At 41.4% G+C, this 20,754-nt stretch overlaps 3 protein-coding genes across 9 annotated transcripts in view; 1 reads left to right on the forward strand and 2 right to left on the reverse strand.

The window, feature by feature from the left end:
* The window catches only part of LOC128893302 (spondin-1), a 29,700-nt gene extending 23,228 nt beyond the window's left edge, over nt 1-6,472 (reverse strand). For 2 of the 7 annotated variants that reach the window (XM_054154174.1, XM_054154199.1), the window contains exon 1: nt 5,840-6,470. In XM_054154174.1, coding sequence (XP_054010149.1) covers nt 5,840-5,842 — 3 coding nt within the window. In that variant the 5' untranslated portion in view covers nt 5,843-6,470. Of the gene's footprint in view, nt 1-5,839 lie in introns of all 7 variants that reach the window. The other 5 variants (XR_008461303.1, XM_054154182.1, XM_054154166.1 and 2 more) reach the window with 5 other exon arrangements.
* Nucleotides 6,473-8,380: 1,908 nt separating this feature from the next.
* On the forward strand, nt 8,381-14,153 carry LOC128894607 (myosin heavy chain, clone 203). The gene is made up of 11 exons (XM_054156454.1): nt 8,381-8,464; nt 8,552-8,767; nt 9,377-9,781; nt 9,850-10,304; nt 10,387-10,506; nt 10,573-10,685; nt 11,338-11,477; nt 11,623-11,741; nt 11,824-12,190; nt 12,816-13,006; nt 14,106-14,153. Exons 1-11 carry the CDS (start codon nt 8,381-8,383, stop codon nt 14,128-14,130), a joined length of 2,235 nt encoding a protein of 744 aa, XP_054012429.1. The 3' UTR covers nt 14,131-14,153.
* A 74-nt stretch (nt 14,154-14,227) lies between these two features.
* Nucleotides 14,228-15,674, reverse strand: LOC128892854 (splicing factor YJU2). Its single transcript, XM_054153454.1, has 3 exons — nt 15,523-15,674; nt 14,716-15,441; nt 14,228-14,640 (listed from the first exon to the last, which is right to left on the reverse strand). Exons 1-3 carry the CDS (start codon nt 15,544-15,546, stop codon nt 14,380-14,382), a joined length of 1,011 nt encoding a protein of 336 aa, XP_054009429.1. The 5' UTR covers nt 15,547-15,674; the 3' UTR covers nt 14,228-14,379.
* Nucleotides 15,675-20,754: the final 5,080 nt, after the last annotated feature.

Here is a 20,754-nt window from a genome sequence, read left to right on the forward strand (position 1 = left end):
TTGTAATTTTGAATTGTTAAATTTCATTGGTAATATTATTTCCTTATGACTTGTTTTCGTAGTTTCCTTCATATGTCCATCGATTTCTTTAGTAGGAACACTAGATATTCATCTTTTTGTCCGTCCAGCGATGCAATTTCCATCTAAACCCATCGCTAAACGTTGACTAGCGTACTCAAACTCTATAATAACACAAAATACGACAGTTTTCCTCGGTGTTCGTCGATTGCATTCGCCCGGAACACTAGATAAACGTGTTTACGTCCCTATGCGTCTATAGGATCATGCAGTGTGAGACATTTAAAATAGACCAGCTGAATAATCCGCTAACTTTTAGCGATAGAAAAAAGAGCGTAGGACAAGAGTCGTTCGTTTTCGAGGTCCATATAACGTAGTGTGAATAACTTTTTTATCAATGCATGCGTAGAAGATATATGAAGATGGACTCTGTCTTCTAAACAAAATCATGTAGTTTCTTATACGCATTCCGATAGAGCGTTTCAAAGCGAATACAACGACCCATAATTGAAGGTCTATATCCGACAATAAGGAGTGAAACGAGAACACGAATCATAACGTCCGAGTTGTGTTGGTCCGAGGACCGTGGGTTCGAATCTCCGTGCCTTATTTTTCGATCAGACTCCTACATTATACTATGCATGATTTTATTAGAAAAATTCCTCGAATAACGTTTATATAGCAACAGGGACAGCAAGCTCGTGCTGGCTAAGTTAATAATCTCCCAAGCCAGTTCCAGCGAACATTCCCCGCCACCTAAATATTCCATTATCAAGTAATTTCGCGCAACTTGCTTGATCGGGCATTAGCATGGGTGAATAATAAGCTAGCTAGCCGTAAGAGTCCCTCGTCTTTGAATATATTGATCGAAGAAGCTGCGAGTAGAGGTAAAAGATAGTCCGCACGAATTGGCGTTCTGCCATTTTCGTTGCATTCGACTCCGAACCGCCAACAGAAATTCAGACAATACCCCACTGTGATCCACGACCATGATTTTCCCATCGTCCCAGTGTTTACCTCGTCGTGTAACCCCGGGTCCACACTGCGCGAACACTGGTTCGCGTACATCGTTCGTGAACATGGTAGCTAACCCTGTTATTCACCGGTTTTCGCCGTAGTGTGGACGGGAAATAGCAGAGTTCGCTAACAAATGACACTCCTAATAGGCGTAAAGTCGTAAAAGTAGCTGGATTAGGCGAAAACTGTGTTCGCGAACCAAATGCAGCGATCCACGAGGTGGTGGATCCGGCGAACACGTTCGGGGAAAAACATCGCCTTTTTCCTCGTTCTTGTCCCTTTTCAAACCCTCGGAGCTTGGATATTGCTATTCTTTCCAACCGTGGGGCTGGTCTTTATGACCAGCCGCAGGTAGGTACATACTCCAAAGGGATAATATGCGTGACCGAAGTTAACATTATTTTCTTATTACTCGTCCAAGTTTGTATATTTTTTGTTGTATCTCGATGAAAGTATATGCAATATATTGGCGAGATTTTCCTGATAAAAATGGCACCAAACACGACGCAATTCAGACAACTTTAAGTTTCGTTTACACTATGCAATATTTTTATAATATTAATACTTGATTTTGTGAGCCAGTAACCGATTAGAAAGTCGGTTCGAAAATAGGAAACAGATTGTAAAATTCTAGCCAGGAGATAATTAGGGCCTATGGAAAAACTAGGTAACTTTTGTAGCTATGTGAACCTGATACCCGACTTTTCAAAAATTCATTTTTTTCATGGAAAATAATACCATTTCGTTTGTGCCTTCATCAATTAATAAATAAAAAAAAAATAAAAAAAAATGACAAGCACCCGACATCGAAACTTTTGAAATCTGTTTTTTCCCTATTCTTTGGAATCGTTTGTACCCGTTTGTATCGCTTTTCGTTTCGTTTGTATCTCGATAGTTTATGATTTATAAGCAATTGTTTATACGCGTAAGGGGAGAGTTCGTCGCTCATCAATTCTGGGTATTTCTGAAGAACTCATTTCGAAGTGGAAACGTAAGGGAATGAGACCGCATTGTTTTCAAAATTCAAGTTACAGGCACAGAGGAAGAACAGATTAAACAAATTTTGAAAATTAATTTACTCCTTTCTTACGCGTACGACAATTGGCTGTAAAATTTAAACTAGCGAAGTATAAACGAAGTGAAAAAAACAGATTACAAAAATCTCAATGTCGGATGCTGGGTGACTTTTTTTTTTTATTTTTTTCATTTATTAATCGATGAAGGTACAAACGAAACTATTAATGGTTCAATCGAGTACAAACGAAATGCTAGTATTTTCCATAAACAAATGAATTTTTGAAAAGTCGGGCATCAGGTTCACAAAGCTAACTTTTTTAAGACGTGAAGCTGACAAGGGACGTAAAACGGTATTTTAAAAAATATTAATAGGCAAGCATACTGTCTTAAAAAAAAAAGTCAACAAACATTTCTTGAAGAATAGTATGTGTAATACATATATAGGCTGTAACAAAATCTATTACTTGTTATAAGCGAAACTCAAAATTGTCTGAATTGCGTCGTGTTTGATATCATTTTTATCAGAAAAATCTCGCCAATGCGTTGCATATATTTTCATCAAGATACAACAAAAAAAGCATAAAAACTTGGATGAATATTAAGGAACTAATATTAACTACGATCACGCATATTATCCCTTTGGAGTATCTGCCGACGAGTGGTCGTAAACGGTCGTTTGCTTTCGAGCATTTCCAACCATGGAGGGGATGCGGATCGCCCGAATCCACGAAATAACATCAGTTTCACAGGAGTACGAACATCGTAGATGTTCGCCGGCATGTTAGCGACAGTAAGAACACCCTTGCGAATGTTTTTAGGGTATGTTCTTGTTTCGCGTTCGCGCAGTGCGGACCCGGGGTAAGAATGGCTTTTAGTCCGAGATTGCGCTCTACTTTGTTCCCCATCAAAGCGATGGCTTCAGACGCAAATTACCCCTACCACGTGACCGTAGCCCAAGTAACGCGAACGGATCGAGATGAAAAAAGAAAAAGGAAAAAAGGAGGAAGGAAATGGGAGAGGAAGAGAGTCCTCGAGGATCGAGTCTAGCGGGTTGAAACTATCAGCGACAGATTTCGTGAAACGTCGATACGTCATCCGACTGTCAATAAGTCGCGGATGAGGGCTCTCGGGCCTCCGAATAGTAGCAATTTTTCCTAAAAACATCGCCAAGAGGGTTTCAATGAAAATCTATTCCGACGGCCGGCTTTTGTTTCGATCTGAAAGGCTCCGATTCTAATTTGCCGCGGCTTGATTGGAAACCGGTCAACGTTGTTACATCCGGCCCTGCCGGTGTCCCTTTTCATCGATCTCGCATCGCGAATAGTTAAGATCAGATACTTTTAGAAATGCGCTTGACATACGATTCGGAAACCGTTTCTCGGGAACCGAATCGTGCGATCTGCGAATCAGCGAAATAGGCGTCAGCACTCAACGGCAGCACATCCGCTGAACTTGGGACCCATCCCGATTTCAACGGATGCCGAAGCGAAGGTTCTCGAACGCGGCTCGTGCCATGCGAGGATCAGCTAATATATAAACCCGTGGACACGCCCCACGGTGCGCTCTTTTTTATTCCGCTGTCAGTACGTTCTCATCGTGGTGATTACCGAAATCTTGTAGTCGCGGACAGGTTAACTTCACGCGTTGTCGTTACCTACGAAAGTCCGACGTATAATCGGTTAAGATCACATCGAATCTTTATCGTCAATCGAACAGGCACTCAGCGTCGCGCTTTGGTCGTCAAATACTAAATTATTGTAGTCACGGATAGAGCAATCGTACGCGCGCCGCGTCGTTACCGAGGAAAGTCCGTTGTTAATTAGTAGAGACCCGTGTCGCGAGTGATAGTTGCCGACAAACAGATCCTTGCAACAGGACAGCCCTGGGACCACGACAGATAGCTGGTACAACCAAACTGTAAGACCGACAAGCGGTAACGTAACTACATAATTGTATACTTGATTTCCCAAAACCGATATTGTAATATAAACTCGTTATTTTGTAACAATACATATTTATTTATATATTTAAATGCTAAACCTTGAAAACAATCATTGCAATCCCGAATTGCTCTTTCTCGTTAGCGAGTACAGTTAAGGTGAGCTTTAGCTCTTTAATTGAAGACGAAGATCCCAAGAAAGAGTCACAGATAAGCTGGGACGTAACAACGTCACTTCCGCCATTGTCTATCGTCGCGTTAGTGTTTCTAATTTCAGCGAAACGAAATTTACGTTACGAACGGAAACGTTACTTTTCTATAGTCCAAGGTTCGGTGAAATTATTAGTAGACGTAAATTGTTTCGACTATTTCATTCTAAACAAATATTGCAGAAAGTTCAAAAGATCATTGTTTATCGCTGTCAGGGCTCGCTGTCGGTTCGCATCTTTGCTGCACTCACGACCTTTCGTACAAGGTCATGATCGTTCTAAGTCATGATCATCGAGCAAGTAGATATTTTCATAATTCTATGAGATAGGTTTACGAACTTCATTCTATTATTTTTAATGATATGATATTTTTCTTTTCACCTAGTTCTCGAATATTTACCTCAGGACTCATCAAAAGCGGATTATCATTCATTCAAACAGACGGAATAATTGTTGACTACGAAAACGTTTAATGAGTGATCTACAGCGTCTGTTAATTGAAAACGAAGCGAAATTAAGGGCGCTATATCCTATTAACCAAAATGGAACGGAGCGGATTGCCCATCTCTGCTCTAACCAGATTCACGATTATCGAAACTTGAAATTCAAAATTGAAAGTAATTAAAAAATCGTAGATCGTACAGCAGGTTATTGAAGCACGATTAGTTTTAAATTCGCTACATCGTGTTAGTAAACAACTAATTTGCCTGCATTACGGTTACTTTATCTTAATTAAAAAATTATTTATATATATATATTAGATTCACGATTGCCGAAATTTGAAATTCAAAATTGAAAGAAATTCAAAAATCGTAGATCGTACAGCAGGTTAATTAAAACACGATTAGCACGATTAGTTTCAAATTCGCTACATCGTGTTAGTAAACAACTAATTTGCCTGCATTACGGTTACTTTATCTTAATTAAAAAATTATTTATATATATATATTAGATTCACGATTGCCGAAATTTGAAATTCAAAATTGAAAGTAATTAAAAAATCGTAGATCGTACAGCAGGTTACTTGAAACACGATTAGTTTCAAATTCGCTACTTCGTGTTAGTAAACAACTAGTTTGCCCGTATTACGGTTACTTTATCTTAATTAAAAAATTATTTATATATATATATATATATTAGATTCACGATTGTCGAATTTTGAAATTCAAAATTGGAAGAAATTCAAAAATCGTAGATCGTACAGCAGGTTAATTAAAACACGATTAGCACGATTAGTTTCAAATTCGCTACATCGTGTTAGTAAACAACTAATTTGCCCGTATTACGGTTACTTTATCTTAATTAAAAAGTAAATTCTAACCGTGGCACAGTACGCGCCGCTATTCCACGTCTGAATTTACGTCTGGAGTTTAATCTGCCTGAAGTATGGTCGAAACTTTTAAAGGGAAACGCACGCGTAAATTTCTTACGTACGCGTAAACAACAATTGCTCCGGAAATAAATTCCAGAACACCATCCCTACAATCTCCAGCGTTATCTTTTCCGAAACAGAGCTAAACGACAATTTATTCATAAATGTCGTAGCTACTCGATGCCTGGCATCGCGAGGTGTATTTTCATTGTGGTCAAACATAACGCGAGTGTTATTTTTAAACGGTACGAAAAGGGAAGTACTCACCATTGCGACGATTAGATCGAAATGTACACCGATGTACGAAACACGTGCACCGCAGTTAAAACGATTGGCTTTCGAGCTTCATGTCACGTGCGTGAACCACTGCCGAAGAGCACATTCGATACGACGTTCGCGTACGCTGGTCTCCGGGCAACTGACTGTGCCTCGCGAGGCGTGCTAATAACAACCCGTTGCCTGCGCGTGTCGCGTGCGCGTCGCGCACCGCAGGAGATTCTCCCGTAAGAGTCAGACACGGCTCGCTTCATCCGGTACGGATAACAAAATAATTCCAATCGTTTAAAAACGTAGCAAAATGAACAGCGTAGTTAAATTAACGGTAACGATGACGGTGAGTTGAAAAATGTCACATTCCGTTCTTCTGACTCGTTTCATTTAAAACTCTGTGCACCGCAGGAGATTCTCCCGCAAGAGTCAGACACGGCTCGCTTCGTCCGGTACGCATAACAAAATCCGATAAAAGGCTTCGAAAAAGTACAAAAATTACGCCAAGTAGATGAAAAAAAAGTGGAGGACTCGAGGAGTTGTCATTGAAAAATAGATGATCCCCATAAAAAAGAAAACAAGAAAATAGAAAAAGATGTGAAATTGAAATAAGCTTGGCAGATGATTTGCCTAGATTTCCGCGGCCTGGAAGTCAAATGCTTGGCGTGGCCAAGAATTATTCACTTATCTGGAATTATTTTGTTATCCGTACCGGATGAAGCGATTCCAATCGTTTAAAAACGTAGCAAAATGAGCAGCGTAGTTAAATTAACGGTAACGATAGCGGTGACTCGAAGAATGTCAAATTCCATTCTTCTGACTCGTTTCATTTAAAAACTCTGCCGCTCGAAAGGCCTCGGACGGTAGGAATAGAAAGACTTTTGGAAAGAGCATTCCTGAATAGGAAGTTGATGATTCACGGTACTTCTAGAAGGTCTTAAAAAAAAAGCTACACCCATTAATTAAAGCGGCCTTATTCCAGACTAAATTGCCTCATCTGTTTTAATTGCGATGCGTCGGTGCTCCCAGTTTTCGGCAATTATCGCGGCGCCTGTGTTTCCTCCTATTATTTCGCAACGGTGTACTCGTACACGATTTGTAAGTAGAGCATGATTAATAACATTCTTAAACCCCGGTACATCGTTGTCTTTTAGGCGACTCCTCGTCGCGACACGGTGTAACAGTTGCCTGTCGCAGGTGGCGGTCATCATTTTTCCTCCTTTCTTTCAAAGTTTCGTCGTGGCTTATAAATTATCGTGTTTCGGTTCAAACTAAGCCGCAAACAAACCTGCACATACGCAATCGAATCCGTCGCGCCTCGAGCATGCTGTACGACGATCTAACGCGCTCGCGTTCGTCGTAAGTAGCGGAGTGCTCGTTATTTTTTATTTTTATTTTTTTATTTTTTCTTTCCTCTTCCTGCGCGACAAGGAACGCGTGCCATCGTCAACGCCGCGAAGTCGTCGACTGTCTCGCGAGCAGACGGTGATGCGATCCCGCTGTCCACGACCAGTGGGAACATGAAATCGAAACTCGGCCGTTTTTCCAATAACAGCACCCGTAAATTCGTCCACGTGCCGCAGACTTCCAAATCTGGCCATCCGTACGTCGGGTCGTCGAAATTGATTCCGCACCGCAATGAGCCAGCCGACAGCAACGCATCATCCATCAGGTTGTTCGCCACCAGCTGTCACCCCTCTAACCTAATCGCCGTGCCGCGACCGGGAACGTTTAACCGCGACGTTGTCGTCCTCTTCTAAATCGCAATCACCGTCGAGATTCTTTGCGGATCCTCGAGTAGAATACCATTCCTGGATTACTCGCCAGCCATTCCTCGATTAATCGACACCCCTCTCTCTCGCACCATGTTTTTGCATTTCGGTAATTTGGGAACTTTTGATGCGATCGGGTGAGGGTTAGATAAAGTATCGCGTTCAATCTCTTCCTCGATAAGGGTAAATTTTAAGATAAATGTAGTTGTTGAGTTAAAAGAAGTGAAAAATATTTTCACCGAAGCGATTACTTTTTCAGCATATCTGGTTCATCGGTCAGTCGTGATATATCAATGGAGAATGTTTTTTAGTAGTGGAACAATATCATTGAAATACAGTTCGCGAACTGGAGTAAACGGATTTCTTTCAATGTAGATAATAATTTGTTAATTGTACAAGGGTGCTCAACACCGGTTTCGATGATTTTTAGTCGAAAGTGTTTTATGAATATCTAAACAAAAATATATATAGGAAAAGTTGTTTAGAATAATGTATTTGATAACAAAGAGCTGATATTTCAAAATCATCGAAATCGGTTTACCACTACCGGTGCTCGAAATTCAATCTGATTGCACAGAACCGTCCAGAATCGCTTTAATTTCAATTGAAACGAAAAGGACGTGATTTTTATCAATTTTTTGATATTTCAAGCCCCTTAATAGACCCATAGGGTACGAATATTTCTGAGACTGACTGTATGTACGAGCTCATTTTTCTCTGTGAAAATATAGAAAACATCGAATCTGATGGTGCCGTACAGAAAGGTGCGATGTCGAATTCTGTGAACAGGCCAGCCCCCGTGACTCAGAGAAACAAAGTCCCGTTGGCTCAATCGGCGCGCAATGCGACTCATGTATTGTATCGACTGCTTCCTTCCGCATCTGTACTCGCCACCAATTTCATAATGATTCTCACAATTTCGTAACGATTCTGTATACAGGGGGATCCTGCAAACCCAACCGGAGAAGATGCTTCCGGTGTCACGAAATCGCAGATCGGTTCCGCTCGTCGTTCACTCGCGAAACCGTCGGTCAGTCCCACTGCCTACAAGCGGCCAATGTCCGCAGCCGCAGGATCCGCGATGAAGCTCGAGAATCAATACGCGATAAAAAAGAAACGGTACCAGTTGATCAAGAAGGACTTGATGGACAAACAGGTAACTATTCCCCAAGTTCCTTCTTGACGTACTTTCAACCCTTTGCACTCGAGAGGTTACTCTCAGTCACCACTATGCTCCTTTAGGTTTCCTTTAGGTTTAATTTCGTTGAAACTGGAAGTGTCAATAAAATGATTGTCGTCGAGGCAAAGGGAAATCTCGAATTAGAGTTCTCATTGTCGAAGTCAATCTAAGCTTAGCATTCGTGACAATAGAATGCTAAGAAAGCATCTCGAGTTGCTGATAGATACCAGAAAAAAAGACCTCGAGTGCAAACGGTTAATTTCCCTTGGAGCCACTGAAAGGAACGTTCATCCTACGTTAATCGAACGCTAAAGAGTAGAGTAGAGTAGATCGAACAGTAGAGCAGTGCGTAGAGTAGCCGACTACCACGCTGAGAACTCGGGTTTTCGTATCCCGGCCGGTCCGCCCCGATTTTTCATGGTTGGATTAAGGCTGGCTAAAAACTATAAGGAATGGAAAAGCCTGAGGGGAAAAAATTAGAATAATTCAGTGCAATAGCAAATAAGGGGAGCGAATAGAGTTCCAGTACCTCCTCAAGCTCGCCTTAAAACGCAATACAAAACAAAGCAAAAAAATCCTCCGCAGAAAGTAGCTCAAGATCTGTACAACCACATGAGCCAGCTGCGCGAGCAGGTGATCGCCAGCGGTGCGAAGGATCCTGGGAAGCTGGAGGACCTGAAGGTCGAGATCGGAGGGCCCAAGCAGCAGCCGACGATCATCGAGCCAGTCGCGGAGAACGAGCAGCCGGAGAGCTGCGTGGAGAACATGGCCGTCTGCGAGGAGTTCGTCGACAACCTGCATCGTCAGCTGCAGGAGATCCCGAGGAAGTCGCAGAGCTTGTGTAGGGAGCTGCTGAACAAGCAGTCGGAGTTCGTCGCCTTCGTGGACTCTCGATTGAAAGCCAGCGTCGAGGAGAACGAGGAGGGAAACTCGTTGGTACAGGTCGAGGCGCAACTGGAAGTCCACAGGAAGGATTACGAGAGCTTGCAGGTAGGTAATTTATTTACTTCGCGAAGTGCGATACACGCGAAGCCCTGATGCAATCGATCGTATCGCAGGCGTGCATGGAAGACATTAAAGAGATGGAAACGAAGACCGTGGAGGAGATACTGAAGAACGTGAGGAACATGGTGGAGGAGTTCGAGGGCCAGCGAACGAAGCTGAGGGAGTTGAAGGGCGTGGGAGGGCAAAGGGAGTTGCAGTCGCAGTTGAACGCCACCTTGGAGGAACTGCAGGCCGAGCGAGAGAGGAGCAATCAGAACAAGGAGCGTCTGCGGCAAACGGAAGTCCAGTTGCAAAGGGCGCGAGCCAAGATACGAGAGCTGGAGGCGCACGTGGCCAACGACGAGGGAAAGATCCAGATGCTGCAGGCGAACGTGAAGAACCTGGAGAACCAGGTCAGACAGAAGGAACAGTCGGTGGATATGAAAATGAAGGAGATGCAGAGAACGATCAAGAACAGCGAGGCCCTCGTCTTCAAGGTCGAGAAACAGCGGGACAGCTACGAGTCACGGTTGCACTTTCCGTTTTTAATGTTTTTCCTCTTGTCTGGAACGCATGTTTCCCCCCTTCTTTGTGACCTGGAATGATTTTAGATTGGTGGAGTTGAAGGAGAAGATGAGCAGCAAAGAAAACGAGACGATGAACAAGATCAAAGAGCTGTCCGAGAAGCTGAACGCGGTTACGGCTGAAGTTGCAGCCGAGAGCGAGAAAAGGTGAGGGTGATTTACGGTTTTTTTGTAGTAAAGGGTTGATCGACTCGAGAGTCCTACTTTTAATAGGCAGGAAGCCGAGGAGGCGCTCAGCGAACTGGAGGAACGGTACAAACAACTGGAAGAGAAGAGCAACCAGTTCTGCGAACTCGCGGAGAGGAATAAAGACTTTACCATCACGGGTAATACGGACGATAAGGAATTTTTCGAAGCAGTTGTGTACGTTAAAGCTTCGAGTGGCAAGGAACGTTAGAGAATGAATTTTGCTCTACGAAAATTACGTCAATATCTAATATATTTGATTTCAAACGCCAAAAAACCCATCCACGGATTGTGCCTGTAAGAGCATAATTGTACGTGAACGGTTATTTTAAAAGGATATATCTAGTACAATTATGAATGGAGAAACAATAACTGAAAAGATTCATTTTAGCAGACAATAAATCATGTTACAGACAAGATTCAAGTTCAAAGTTTTGTGAAAATATTGTCTCTATACGAATTTATTTTTCAACAATTATGAGTAAAAAAAAGAAATAACTGAAGAGATTCATTTTAACAGAACACTAAATTATATTCGTTTACAAACAAGATTCAAGTTACAGATCTTCCGAAAATATTTTCTTTATACGAATTTATTTTTTGTTAAACCTACAACGTTTCATTAGTATTTTTTTCAGTAATAAAGGAAGTCTCGTGCTTTTAGTATCGTGTAAAAATTTCGCGAAGCTTAAAATAAAATAGTCTGGCATTTCTCGGGACACGTACGAAAATTTCCTGAGCCACTCGAAGGGTTAAACGAGAGAATAAATTGAAAAGATGTTTGCTTTTCAGAGGGTAGTCATTCGGAGAACGAAGTTCGGTTGTTCAACGAGCTCCAAGCAGCAAGGGCGGAAGTGGAGATGCAGAAAGAGATGTTGGCGCAGCTACAGCAGGAAAAGGAAGAGATCGTGGCGGTGATGCATCAAGCGGCCGTTAGTTTGCACTACTTTCGGGACATGTCTTCGTCTAAGTCCTAAGAACTCGATTCGATACTTTTCGTTCGTTAGATATTATTCTATTCCAGTTTACGATACGCGATTATTTCTGATCATTTGCTTTCCCTTCTTGGGGGCCCAGAGTAACGACGAAGAGGACGACACGAGGGAGAAGCTGGCCACGGAGCTGGTCTTCAAAAACAACGAACTCAAGAACTTGAAGATGCAATACTGCGAATTGAAAAAGGTCGCAAAAAACGCGTAAGTCCATCTGTCTTTAATATAACCCCGTTTCAATACCAATAATTTATCATTAACACCAAATGTTTTCAATCGAATACAGCCAAGAAAGAAATGGGACCTTAGAAAAGCAGTTGATAGAGATCCAGACACTCCTTCACTCCCAATCGAGGGAAGGTGGAAAAGCTGGTCTAAGCGCCCACACGATCGAGCTTCAACAACAACTTTCCGATCTCCGTAATCATTTGGCTGGTGTTGTCCAGCAGAAAGAGGAGCTGGAAACCGCGTTGACCCAAAAACAACTGGAGTTGGAGCAGCGCGAGTGCGTGATGCGCGAGCAGAACAAGTTCCTTAAGGCCAGGGACGAGTTGCTCAGCATGATGAAGGGCAAGGTTGATCACGAAAACACCGACTCGTCGAACAACGACGAGAACAACGAGTACACTGAAAAGGTACAAAAAAATACCGCCGTCAAAAGACATTCATCTATACTAATATGTATTATAAAGAGATGAAGTTTATTTGTTTGTATGTAGGCGGTAATCTCCGGAACAACTGAACCGATTTTAAACATTCTTCAGCGATAGAAAGCTACGCTGTCCATGAGTGACATAAGCTATGTTTTATTTCGATACATACAAAATTTGTAAATCAAGTCGGTAGAAAAACGTTGCTTGGCTACTTTACATTATACGTAATACAAAAATATTGGCGATGACACAGCTAGCTTTACATCTAAACCGCACTAACCATTTTTATGTCAAAAATGAATACGAAATTATAAGGTGCATTTGAATGGCACTTGTCAGGTACAATATGAGAAATTTCACGAAGATAAAATTTGTCCTTTACGGCATGTTCATTTGGTCGCATAGTTTAAGAGATAATGAAGAATGAAAATAATTCACAGAGAAATGAACTACAGATCGTTCACCGCGCGACCGACTTCGCCGGTAACATACACATTTAAAAATCTATTTCTACATTACACCCAGTTAAATGCGTTCAGTTGTTACGGAGTACCTAACTACATAAACGCGAATAAGAATAGTATACCGCGGTAGTTAGTAAATATTATAATTCGACAACGAAAAGATTGCCGCGAAGACAGAGGCGATCCACGAGCTGTACTCGTCTCTGCAAGCCAAGCAGATGCAGATAATGCGTCTGGAGAAGATGGTGAAGCTGATGGAGGACCAGCAGGACCGTGCCCAAGCTCAACGAACGCGTTTGGAGAACCGCATCGCCCAACTGGAGCTCGCTCTGCAGAGGAACAAAGAACAGCGGTACGAAAGGTTCTCGTCTTCTAAAGTTGACGCGAACAGCGACCAAGATAGATTGTCGCAGGATTATTTTAGCGATTCCGATCAGCCTTCGTTGCAACGGTCTTCCGATTTGCGCTATGCCTCGAACGAGAACCGGTACGATTCGGGTGGTAGGTCGGACGTCTTGATTAATACCATCGCATCGCGAACTGACAATACCGACAATCAATCCTTGCACGACTACGAGGATTACACTCCGCGACAGACTTCTTCCGACGAGGAGCAACCTTACATTTGCGAGCGTTGTCGACAGGAAGTCGTACCTTTACGAGTAGACGATGGACAGTGGTCGGATAAAGACGATACTTGGCTCGGAGACACCTCTAACTTAGAAGAAACCAAAGGTTCAGTTAGTAGAGAGAATTTTCACGACGACGATTATCGTTACGATCCACCAGCAACCGTTGGAAGTAGGAAGTACGCCACCGTGATGTGCGATCTGCGCGAGGAGTCTGATAACATGGACGATAGTAGCAGGGAGTTGTTAAGTTCTTATCAGAGAGAAGACTATTGTCGTCATCGTTATCCCATTCGACCACCGCTGACGAACAGGACCAAATCTCGTTACGACGATTTGTAAAGATACGTTTTATCGTCTACTTTACTAAGAGACTTTCGATACCCTGACATTTACGACGTTTTGCTATAATTCCAAAGCATTTCATTGCTGTGAGAGTAAAGGCTATAAATTTGTTCCTCGTAAAATCTTGAATGGCTCGAATCATTGTAGGTTAATACAATAGGTCTGCGTGGTCTAAACGCTACATAATACGATGATTCATTTGTATACCATACGCGATATGGTATAGCAATGAATTGCGAATGTCCTCGTATTTCCACCTGTTAGTGTAATTTCAATTTGGAACAAGTAATCATGTACGTTTACGAATAAATTTGAATGTGTAGTAAAAATGGTCTGATTTAATAGGCTAGGTACTCCCTGCTACGGTTTTCAATGTTGCATCGTTGATATGGAAGTTTCTTACAGAGTGCCTAGCCTTTGAAACAGACCGATTCCTAATTTCTTCATTTCTGATCGCTTGTGTTTTCTATGTTTTAGGGGTAAAGGCTTCAGCATCCTGTAAGGAACTTTCTTAAGGTGGTTCAAACACCATCGATTGCAAGTATCGTTCGTGGTGTTTAAAAATCCATACAAATTAAGTAGCAATTCCGTATCTGAAATTTTGTAAAATTAAAAGTCATTTATGTATTTCGATTTATATATATATATATTCGTCTATGCTTACTTATATCTTATACTGTGTTTATAGGTACATTTTATTTCGTAATAAATTTTATTAAATTTAATTGTATATACAATATCGAACATTGTGTTAATCGCTGTCGTTTTCGCTGCTGCCCGAATAAGCTCCTAACAAGGATAGAGCATTGCGGGATGAATTGTTTGTACTTTCAGACGTGATTGTATTCGCACTTTGACTACTTTTCTCTTCCGTAGAATTTGAATTTACTTTTACACCTAAATTTGTTTTTCTTTTAACTATACCTAATAAATTCTTTCTACTCGAAGACGTTCCCGTACTTTCGGACCATAACGATGCATCGGATGTTTTCACGGACTGACTATCTCCAACCTAGAAACAAAGAGAAATGTTTAATTAATTTTATCAAGTACTTCTCTGACAATTACTGGCATTTCATATACGTACCTTTTCTTCATCTGTTCTCAGAACGCTGCTACTTTCCTCTGTCTTTTTGTTTTTCTTAACCATTTTCTTTGGAGGTTCGATACTTTCATTTTCATCTAATTCCACAATTTCTTCTTCAACAACAGTCGTATTTGCCTGCTTTTTGCCAAATATTGATTTAATATATTCTTCGTCATATTCCTCTTGTTCTTTTTGTGTTCTCTGTTTAGCAGCTACAGTGTCAAATTGTTCTAACATTTGATCATAATCGATGGTTTGCTGTCTGCGATTCAAATCTTTCAACTCTTCCAAAGATTCCAGTAACTCCAATTCCTGTTTCGATTGCAATGTTCTTTTCTCTAGAAGTTTCATAGGATTAGTCGCTTCCTCTTCTTTCTCTTCATCTTCTTCCCTTTGAGCTTGCTCTTCGGCCAATTTAAGGGCCATGAAATTCCTAGTAGCTCCCGCTTCGATCTCATAGTCGGTGTTCTTTGGATCGGTCTTGAAACTTATTTCTTGGAGGCACCGGGTGCACTTTATGTAAAACCTGTAAATTCGTATACCTAAATAATCATCGCCTTCAACATCCTCTTTGCGGGCATTGAATTTCTTTCCTTTGTAAATGTACTCTCCGCAAGTCTTGCATCTCATATTAAAAGGAGCCATCAAACGTACTGTGTATTGCCTATTACGGGCCAATTTCATACGAGGGATTTTCGACGGATCGAAGTCGGGCGGGTAATATTTCTGAAATAAATATCATGCATTAACCAATGACATAGATAAATAATTCTTGTTACAGTTTTCGTAATACAGAAATTTACTCACGTTTAAAACTTTACGTTCCGACATGTCGCTGGGTTAACTCGATAAAATTCCCCTCGAAATTATATGCAATTTATTATCTGCTGTAAATACACAACACTGGAGAGATTCGAGCTGGTTAAAAAGTTAGGTTATGTTTGCCGACAAAATGTCAGCTCTACAATTGGAGCTGATTGGAGGGTGACTCCATGCAGTGCTGCCACGGTCAATGTTGAAACGTCTTACAGGCGCGCTTCCATGCACAAAGTTGTCGTGCTGATTTTAAACAATTCTTCTAAGACGCGAAATCGGAAAAGTATCTTGTCTAAGCCGTTAATTCGGCCATTTTAGTGCCGGAGGTACGAGCGATGCAGCGCCGTCAGATCGTCCAGCAGAAAAATGCAGATAAAGTAGGTACGTATCGAAAGGAAATTGAAACCAATGTACCGAAACTGTTCACGGTAAAGATATTTGAAAGTAGAAACTAACTAATTGTTTGATATGTTTAGTGTTGGAGAACGAGATCGGTAATTAGAGTTGGCGTCACTTTCTACCTCTTCTCAAAGAAGCTTCTCGTTTTCGGAAGAAAGCGTGCTGCACCGATAATACATCGAGCATAAATCGTCTTTATTGGGCTGCTAAACATAATACGTTAATACGAAACGTGTTATAAAGGCAGAATGAAGGGTGATGCAGCGGGATAGCAGAAGTAAGCCGCGATATTCGATTTCGAGGGGTGAACCTGCTCGACGCTTGCTGTTCGGTGAGTGACGATTAGAATATTTCTCTATAATTGATATATGCAATTGATAACTGCGTGATTAGATTCGATATTATTTGATTTGTGTTATGATATGACATTTGTTCCGATGATACGAATTATTTTATACGAAGGATGTATCAGTCCATCTATTTGTACTATTTATTCGCGGGAGATGAGCTTTTTAGCCAACATGGCGTCGTTTCGTTTCAAATGAACGTTGTTTTATCGTGCAAAATGGCCATATCGAGATTCGCATAATCCATCCAACGTTCGTAATAGTTAGGCTGTAAGAGAGAAAGGGAAAGAGGGTCAAATTCGATTTGCTATGGGTCATTCGATAGCTTATAGAACAAAAAACATGATATTTGTCGAATTTTATATCTGGGACTTAGCTTTCCGGGATGGGGAGGGAGGGGGGGGGGAGGGGGAGGGGTAGAAGAGGTGAAATCGTAAAACACGTTTTTGCAAGATATTACTAGCCGAAAAATTTTGTAAAAAATCAGAGACGTTTCGGACGGATAGGCGAACCTTACGAAATTTTTACAGTTTTTTAAATTAGGAAAGAGGAGTGGGGGGAGAGGTAGAAGAGGTGAAATCGTAAATCACGTTTTTGCAAGATATTACTAGACGAAAAATTTTGTAAAAAATCAGAGACGTTTCGGACGGATAGGCGAATCTTACGAAATTTGTACAGATTTTTTTTTAATTAAAAATTCACGTCGCGAAAAATAGAAAATGCGAGCAAAAGTGAAAATGTCCTGTTGGCACGATTTTAGGTTTTATTTCGAGCGTTTTCGAGGTGGAAGTTCCCTGTAGCGTGAATTTAGTGTCCGTAAATATAATGCGAGCATTCGTTGGAACGATGAAAGCGACCGTAGAAGAAGTAGAAGTGCCGCGTTGCTTCGAGGAACTGGATTCAATTCGGCCTCGAGTGCGTTATACACGACTACGTACAAAGGTTATTCAGCTAAGCGCAAGGTCGTGGGTACATGACTCGGGTCAGTCGAGCGCGTAAAACAGGCGAACGGGAATCTTTGAAAAAAAAAAGAAAGACAGAAGAAAAAAAAAAAGAAATTTGTAAAGACAGCGCTAGCCCACGTCCCCTATCGTGGGACGAGCGAGGTGCGCTTCAGGTTCGGGAATACATCGCTGGTATTTCAATACATTGCCAACCGATCAGTGATCTTTCTTTTTTCTGACTATAAAAATTAGGCTATATTCCAATAGCTGTAAGTCGGCGAGAAATCATCGTAAAAATAAAATGAAAAAAGCGTTTTAAAGCTTGAAGTTTCAACTTTGACGTGCTATTATGCGATGTGGTATTATGCTGAAGTTGAAACTTCAAGCTTTAAAACGCTTTTTTCATTTTATTCGTGCGATGATTTTTCACCGACTTGCAGCTGTTGGAATATAGCCTATTTTTTAGGGTTTATAAAGTGTTCCCTATTTTTTTTTTTGTACGAGTGTAGAAAGAGAAAGAAAGAATGACATATTACCTATCTTCTTCTACCAGCCGATGTACGAAAATAGTCTTTAGGACCTCTCCCACTTACCGACAGGTCAACTCTCCCCTTCTTTATTGATAATATCTGAATCGATAAGGAATATGCACGGTCGATAAATCGTTTCTCCGTTTTCGCACCTCGCGCTTCGTTGCGTATCGTTGAAATAATTCGTCTCCGAGGAGGTTAACCGAAATTGCTCGTCGGAAATCGCGTTAAGCAGGAGCGATTCTTTCGATTCCGTCGCTTCTTTTAAACCGTACGCGGAATGAAAAGAGAGACACGAAAACAACCTGTAATGTGGCGATGAAAAGTCTCAGGTTGGTTGAAAGAAAGCCGAGCTCAGTGTGTCGTGGCGCGCATAACAATGCCCGGCATACCACGATCTGCGGTTGCGAGGGGATAAAAAGTACGGTGCAAAACACTTCTCAGAAAAATTCGTCCAGAGCTTTGAGTTTCGGCGGCGCGGGGCCTTTTCTTATCGGGAACGGTTCGGTAAAGTACGAACTTGGGGTCGTGCGAACCATCTAACCTTCAATTTAATTTAGTATCCATTAAAAAATGAATACTCGAATTCTTCTTTACGCTTGTGTTATTTTTTCGGGTGGAGGAATGCAAATAACAAAATTATGTAGATAGCAGAATATAATTCTCAAGCTAGATATACAGGGTGTCCCAAAAGTCGGGGAGGAGCCGGAAATGGGGGGTAGCTGAGACGATTCTGAACAACAATTTCCTTTGCACAAATGTTGTATGGTGCTTCGTTTTTGAATTATTAACGTAAAACCGTCGACCAATCACAGCGTCTCAGTAGCGCGCGCTCAGCCGCGACTGGCTGGCTCGAGCCAAGGACGGTCGAGCCCGCCTCTCGCGGCCGAGCGCGCGCTGTGATTGGTCGGGGTTTTCTCTTAATATCTCCTTAACGAAGCCCCATCCGACATTTTTGCAAAGGAAATTGTTGTTCAGAATCGTCTCACCTATCCCCCATTTCCGGCTCCTCCCCGACTTTTGGGACACCCTGTACAGGGTGGTCCAAGCAATTGTTTCAACTTATAACTCCGTTATTATTGCATTTACGAAAAAATGCCAAAGGAGAAAGACAAATGGTTCGAAGAGCACTACATCTATAGGCCTTCAAATTTTGTTTAGATGCAGCAGTGCATATGCAATTAACAATTGCATCATTTCTTTAAATAGAAATGCATATTTTTTTTTTTTTTTATACAGATCGATTCTTCTGTTCATTCTACGTAAAAAATGATTAGGGTATCACAGCAAAAGAATGATCAGATCTCGAGATATTTTCAAAAAATATCTTTATTGAAGAAGATGCTCGAATGCTTCATGACTAGTAAGGTAAACACAGCTTCGTGAAGTTGCCACCCCCAAATGCAAGTTTTGATCAAAATCAAATTGCATTCGTTTGTCCACGATTTGTCCACATTTGTCCAATCATAATTTTCATTTGTCTACCCTTTAGAAAAAAGTTACACCCCACAAACAAGCTATTTGAAATCAACACACCTATATAGACCTTTCGTAGGGTTTTCTTAAAAAATGTGTCTCACCACATTTTGTCCACTAATGTTTTTCGTTTGTCACACGAAACGCACACACAAAAGATGTCATAATTTAAACACTATACTTCAACTTATAGTTTATTCTGTTTTACACATTTTACCTTACGTTAGTTACACCGTATCATCCTGCAATAGACTATCAGAAGAGTAGTAGTCTATCGCAAAAGATAGAATGTTCATTGCTGTAATAAGAAGAAAATTGAAAGTATTTCGATCGAGTGAAAATGTTTGAGTCACAATTTTTTCTTTTTTTTTCCAAAATGGCTTCAAATTAGGGGTCCATCGGGATGTGTAGTTCGAGAAGCATAAACTCGTATGATAGATCGAACGATAAATTCATTTCACGCACCCATTCGTTTATAAAGTTTCTCGAGAACTTCGTCAAACGTTGTGTTTTATTTCAGGAAATCGTGTATCGTTTCGATGAACATTTCCGTGACTCGAGTTTCCTGAACAGGAATTCTACATTGTACTTAAAAGGCGGACGATACAATTTCTCAGCGAATGCCGCAACGAATTCCCCGGGATCCTTGCAAGGCATTCGCGTATCCCGTCCTAATGCGAAGGAACCGTCGACTACTGCCAAATTTATAAGGAAACAAAAACAGTCGTCCGCTGGCGCCACCAGACGAGCTCCCCTCCCTTTTCGTTTCTTTCTCCCTTTTCCCGATACCGTGCTATCTCGAACGTCGTTGGTAGTTGATTCTTTTTCTTGTAATAACAAATCGCACCTACAGTGAGTCAAAAAAGTATTGGCACAGTTTTCTTTGAATATCTTTAAACTATAAGGTAATCAATGTTATTAATACTATGTTATTGAGGAAAGCACAATAACTAGTCGCTTTTAGGTCATTTTCATTTTTAATCTTCTTTTTTCGAACATTTAAATCTAAAACATGCCAAAGATTTTCTACCAGTGACTCGCAACAGCTCTTCCATTAACGCAAAGCTTAATTCTTCACGATAAACTTTACAATTCTGTATTTCAAACAACGCAAACCCACGCAAACGGCTTCAAACCGACCCAAACAGGACCTTAACGTCCCTTCGAATGGTGGTCCCTTCATAATTCTCCACATTTGCGAGACATACGATTTCCACGACCTTGCCACCCTAGCGCAAACATTTTCAACATAGAAACACCTTGATTTTACGATCCCCGAAGGATTTTCTCTGTTTTTATTGCCTGTTCTACCCGTCGTCCCAGCCACGTGTACGACGGAGTGGAATTTCCACGGTAGCCAACGGAGGCGACCAAGTATGTAGGTAGATGCGCTCACGACTCGAGCGATACCACTTTTTCCCGCGACTTTTTGCCAGGACACCCGATGTGGATCACCCTTCCGAGCCTTTTCTGATTCCCACGTATATTTATTTCCACGTGGATGGACGACACGTAGCAGTGTTTTCC

The sequence above is a fragment of the Hylaeus anthracinus genome, unplaced genomic scaffold (assembly GCF_026225885.1).
Source record: "Hylaeus anthracinus isolate JK02 unplaced genomic scaffold, UHH_iyHylAnth1.0_haploid 0, whole genome shotgun sequence".
NCBI lineage: Eukaryota > Metazoa > Arthropoda > Insecta > Hymenoptera > Colletidae > Hylaeus > Hylaeus anthracinus.

Coding starts and splice junctions, on each gene's coding strand:
- LOC128894607 (XM_054156454.1), top strand. CDS start 8,381: ATGTCGAATTCTGTGAACAGGCCAGCCCCCGTGACTCAGAGAAACAAA. Junction 8,768..9,376: donor AGGACTTGATGGACAAACAG/GTAACTATTCCC, acceptor AATCCTCCGCAG/AAAGTAGCTCAAGATCTGTA. Junction 13,007..14,105: donor CAGAGGAACAAAGAACAGCG/GTACGAAAGGTT, acceptor TCTATGTTTTAG/GGGTAAAGGCTTCAGCATCC.
- LOC128892854 (XM_054153454.1), bottom strand. CDS start 15,546: ATGTCGGAACGTAAAGTTTTAAAC. Junction 15,442..15,522: donor CGGAACGTAAAGTTTTAAAC/GTGAGTAAATTT, acceptor TATTTATTTCAG/AAATATTACCCGCCCGACTT. Junction 14,641..14,715: donor TGAGAACAGATGAAGAAAAG/GTACGTATATGA, acceptor CTTTGTTTCTAG/GTTGGAGATAGTCAGTCCGT.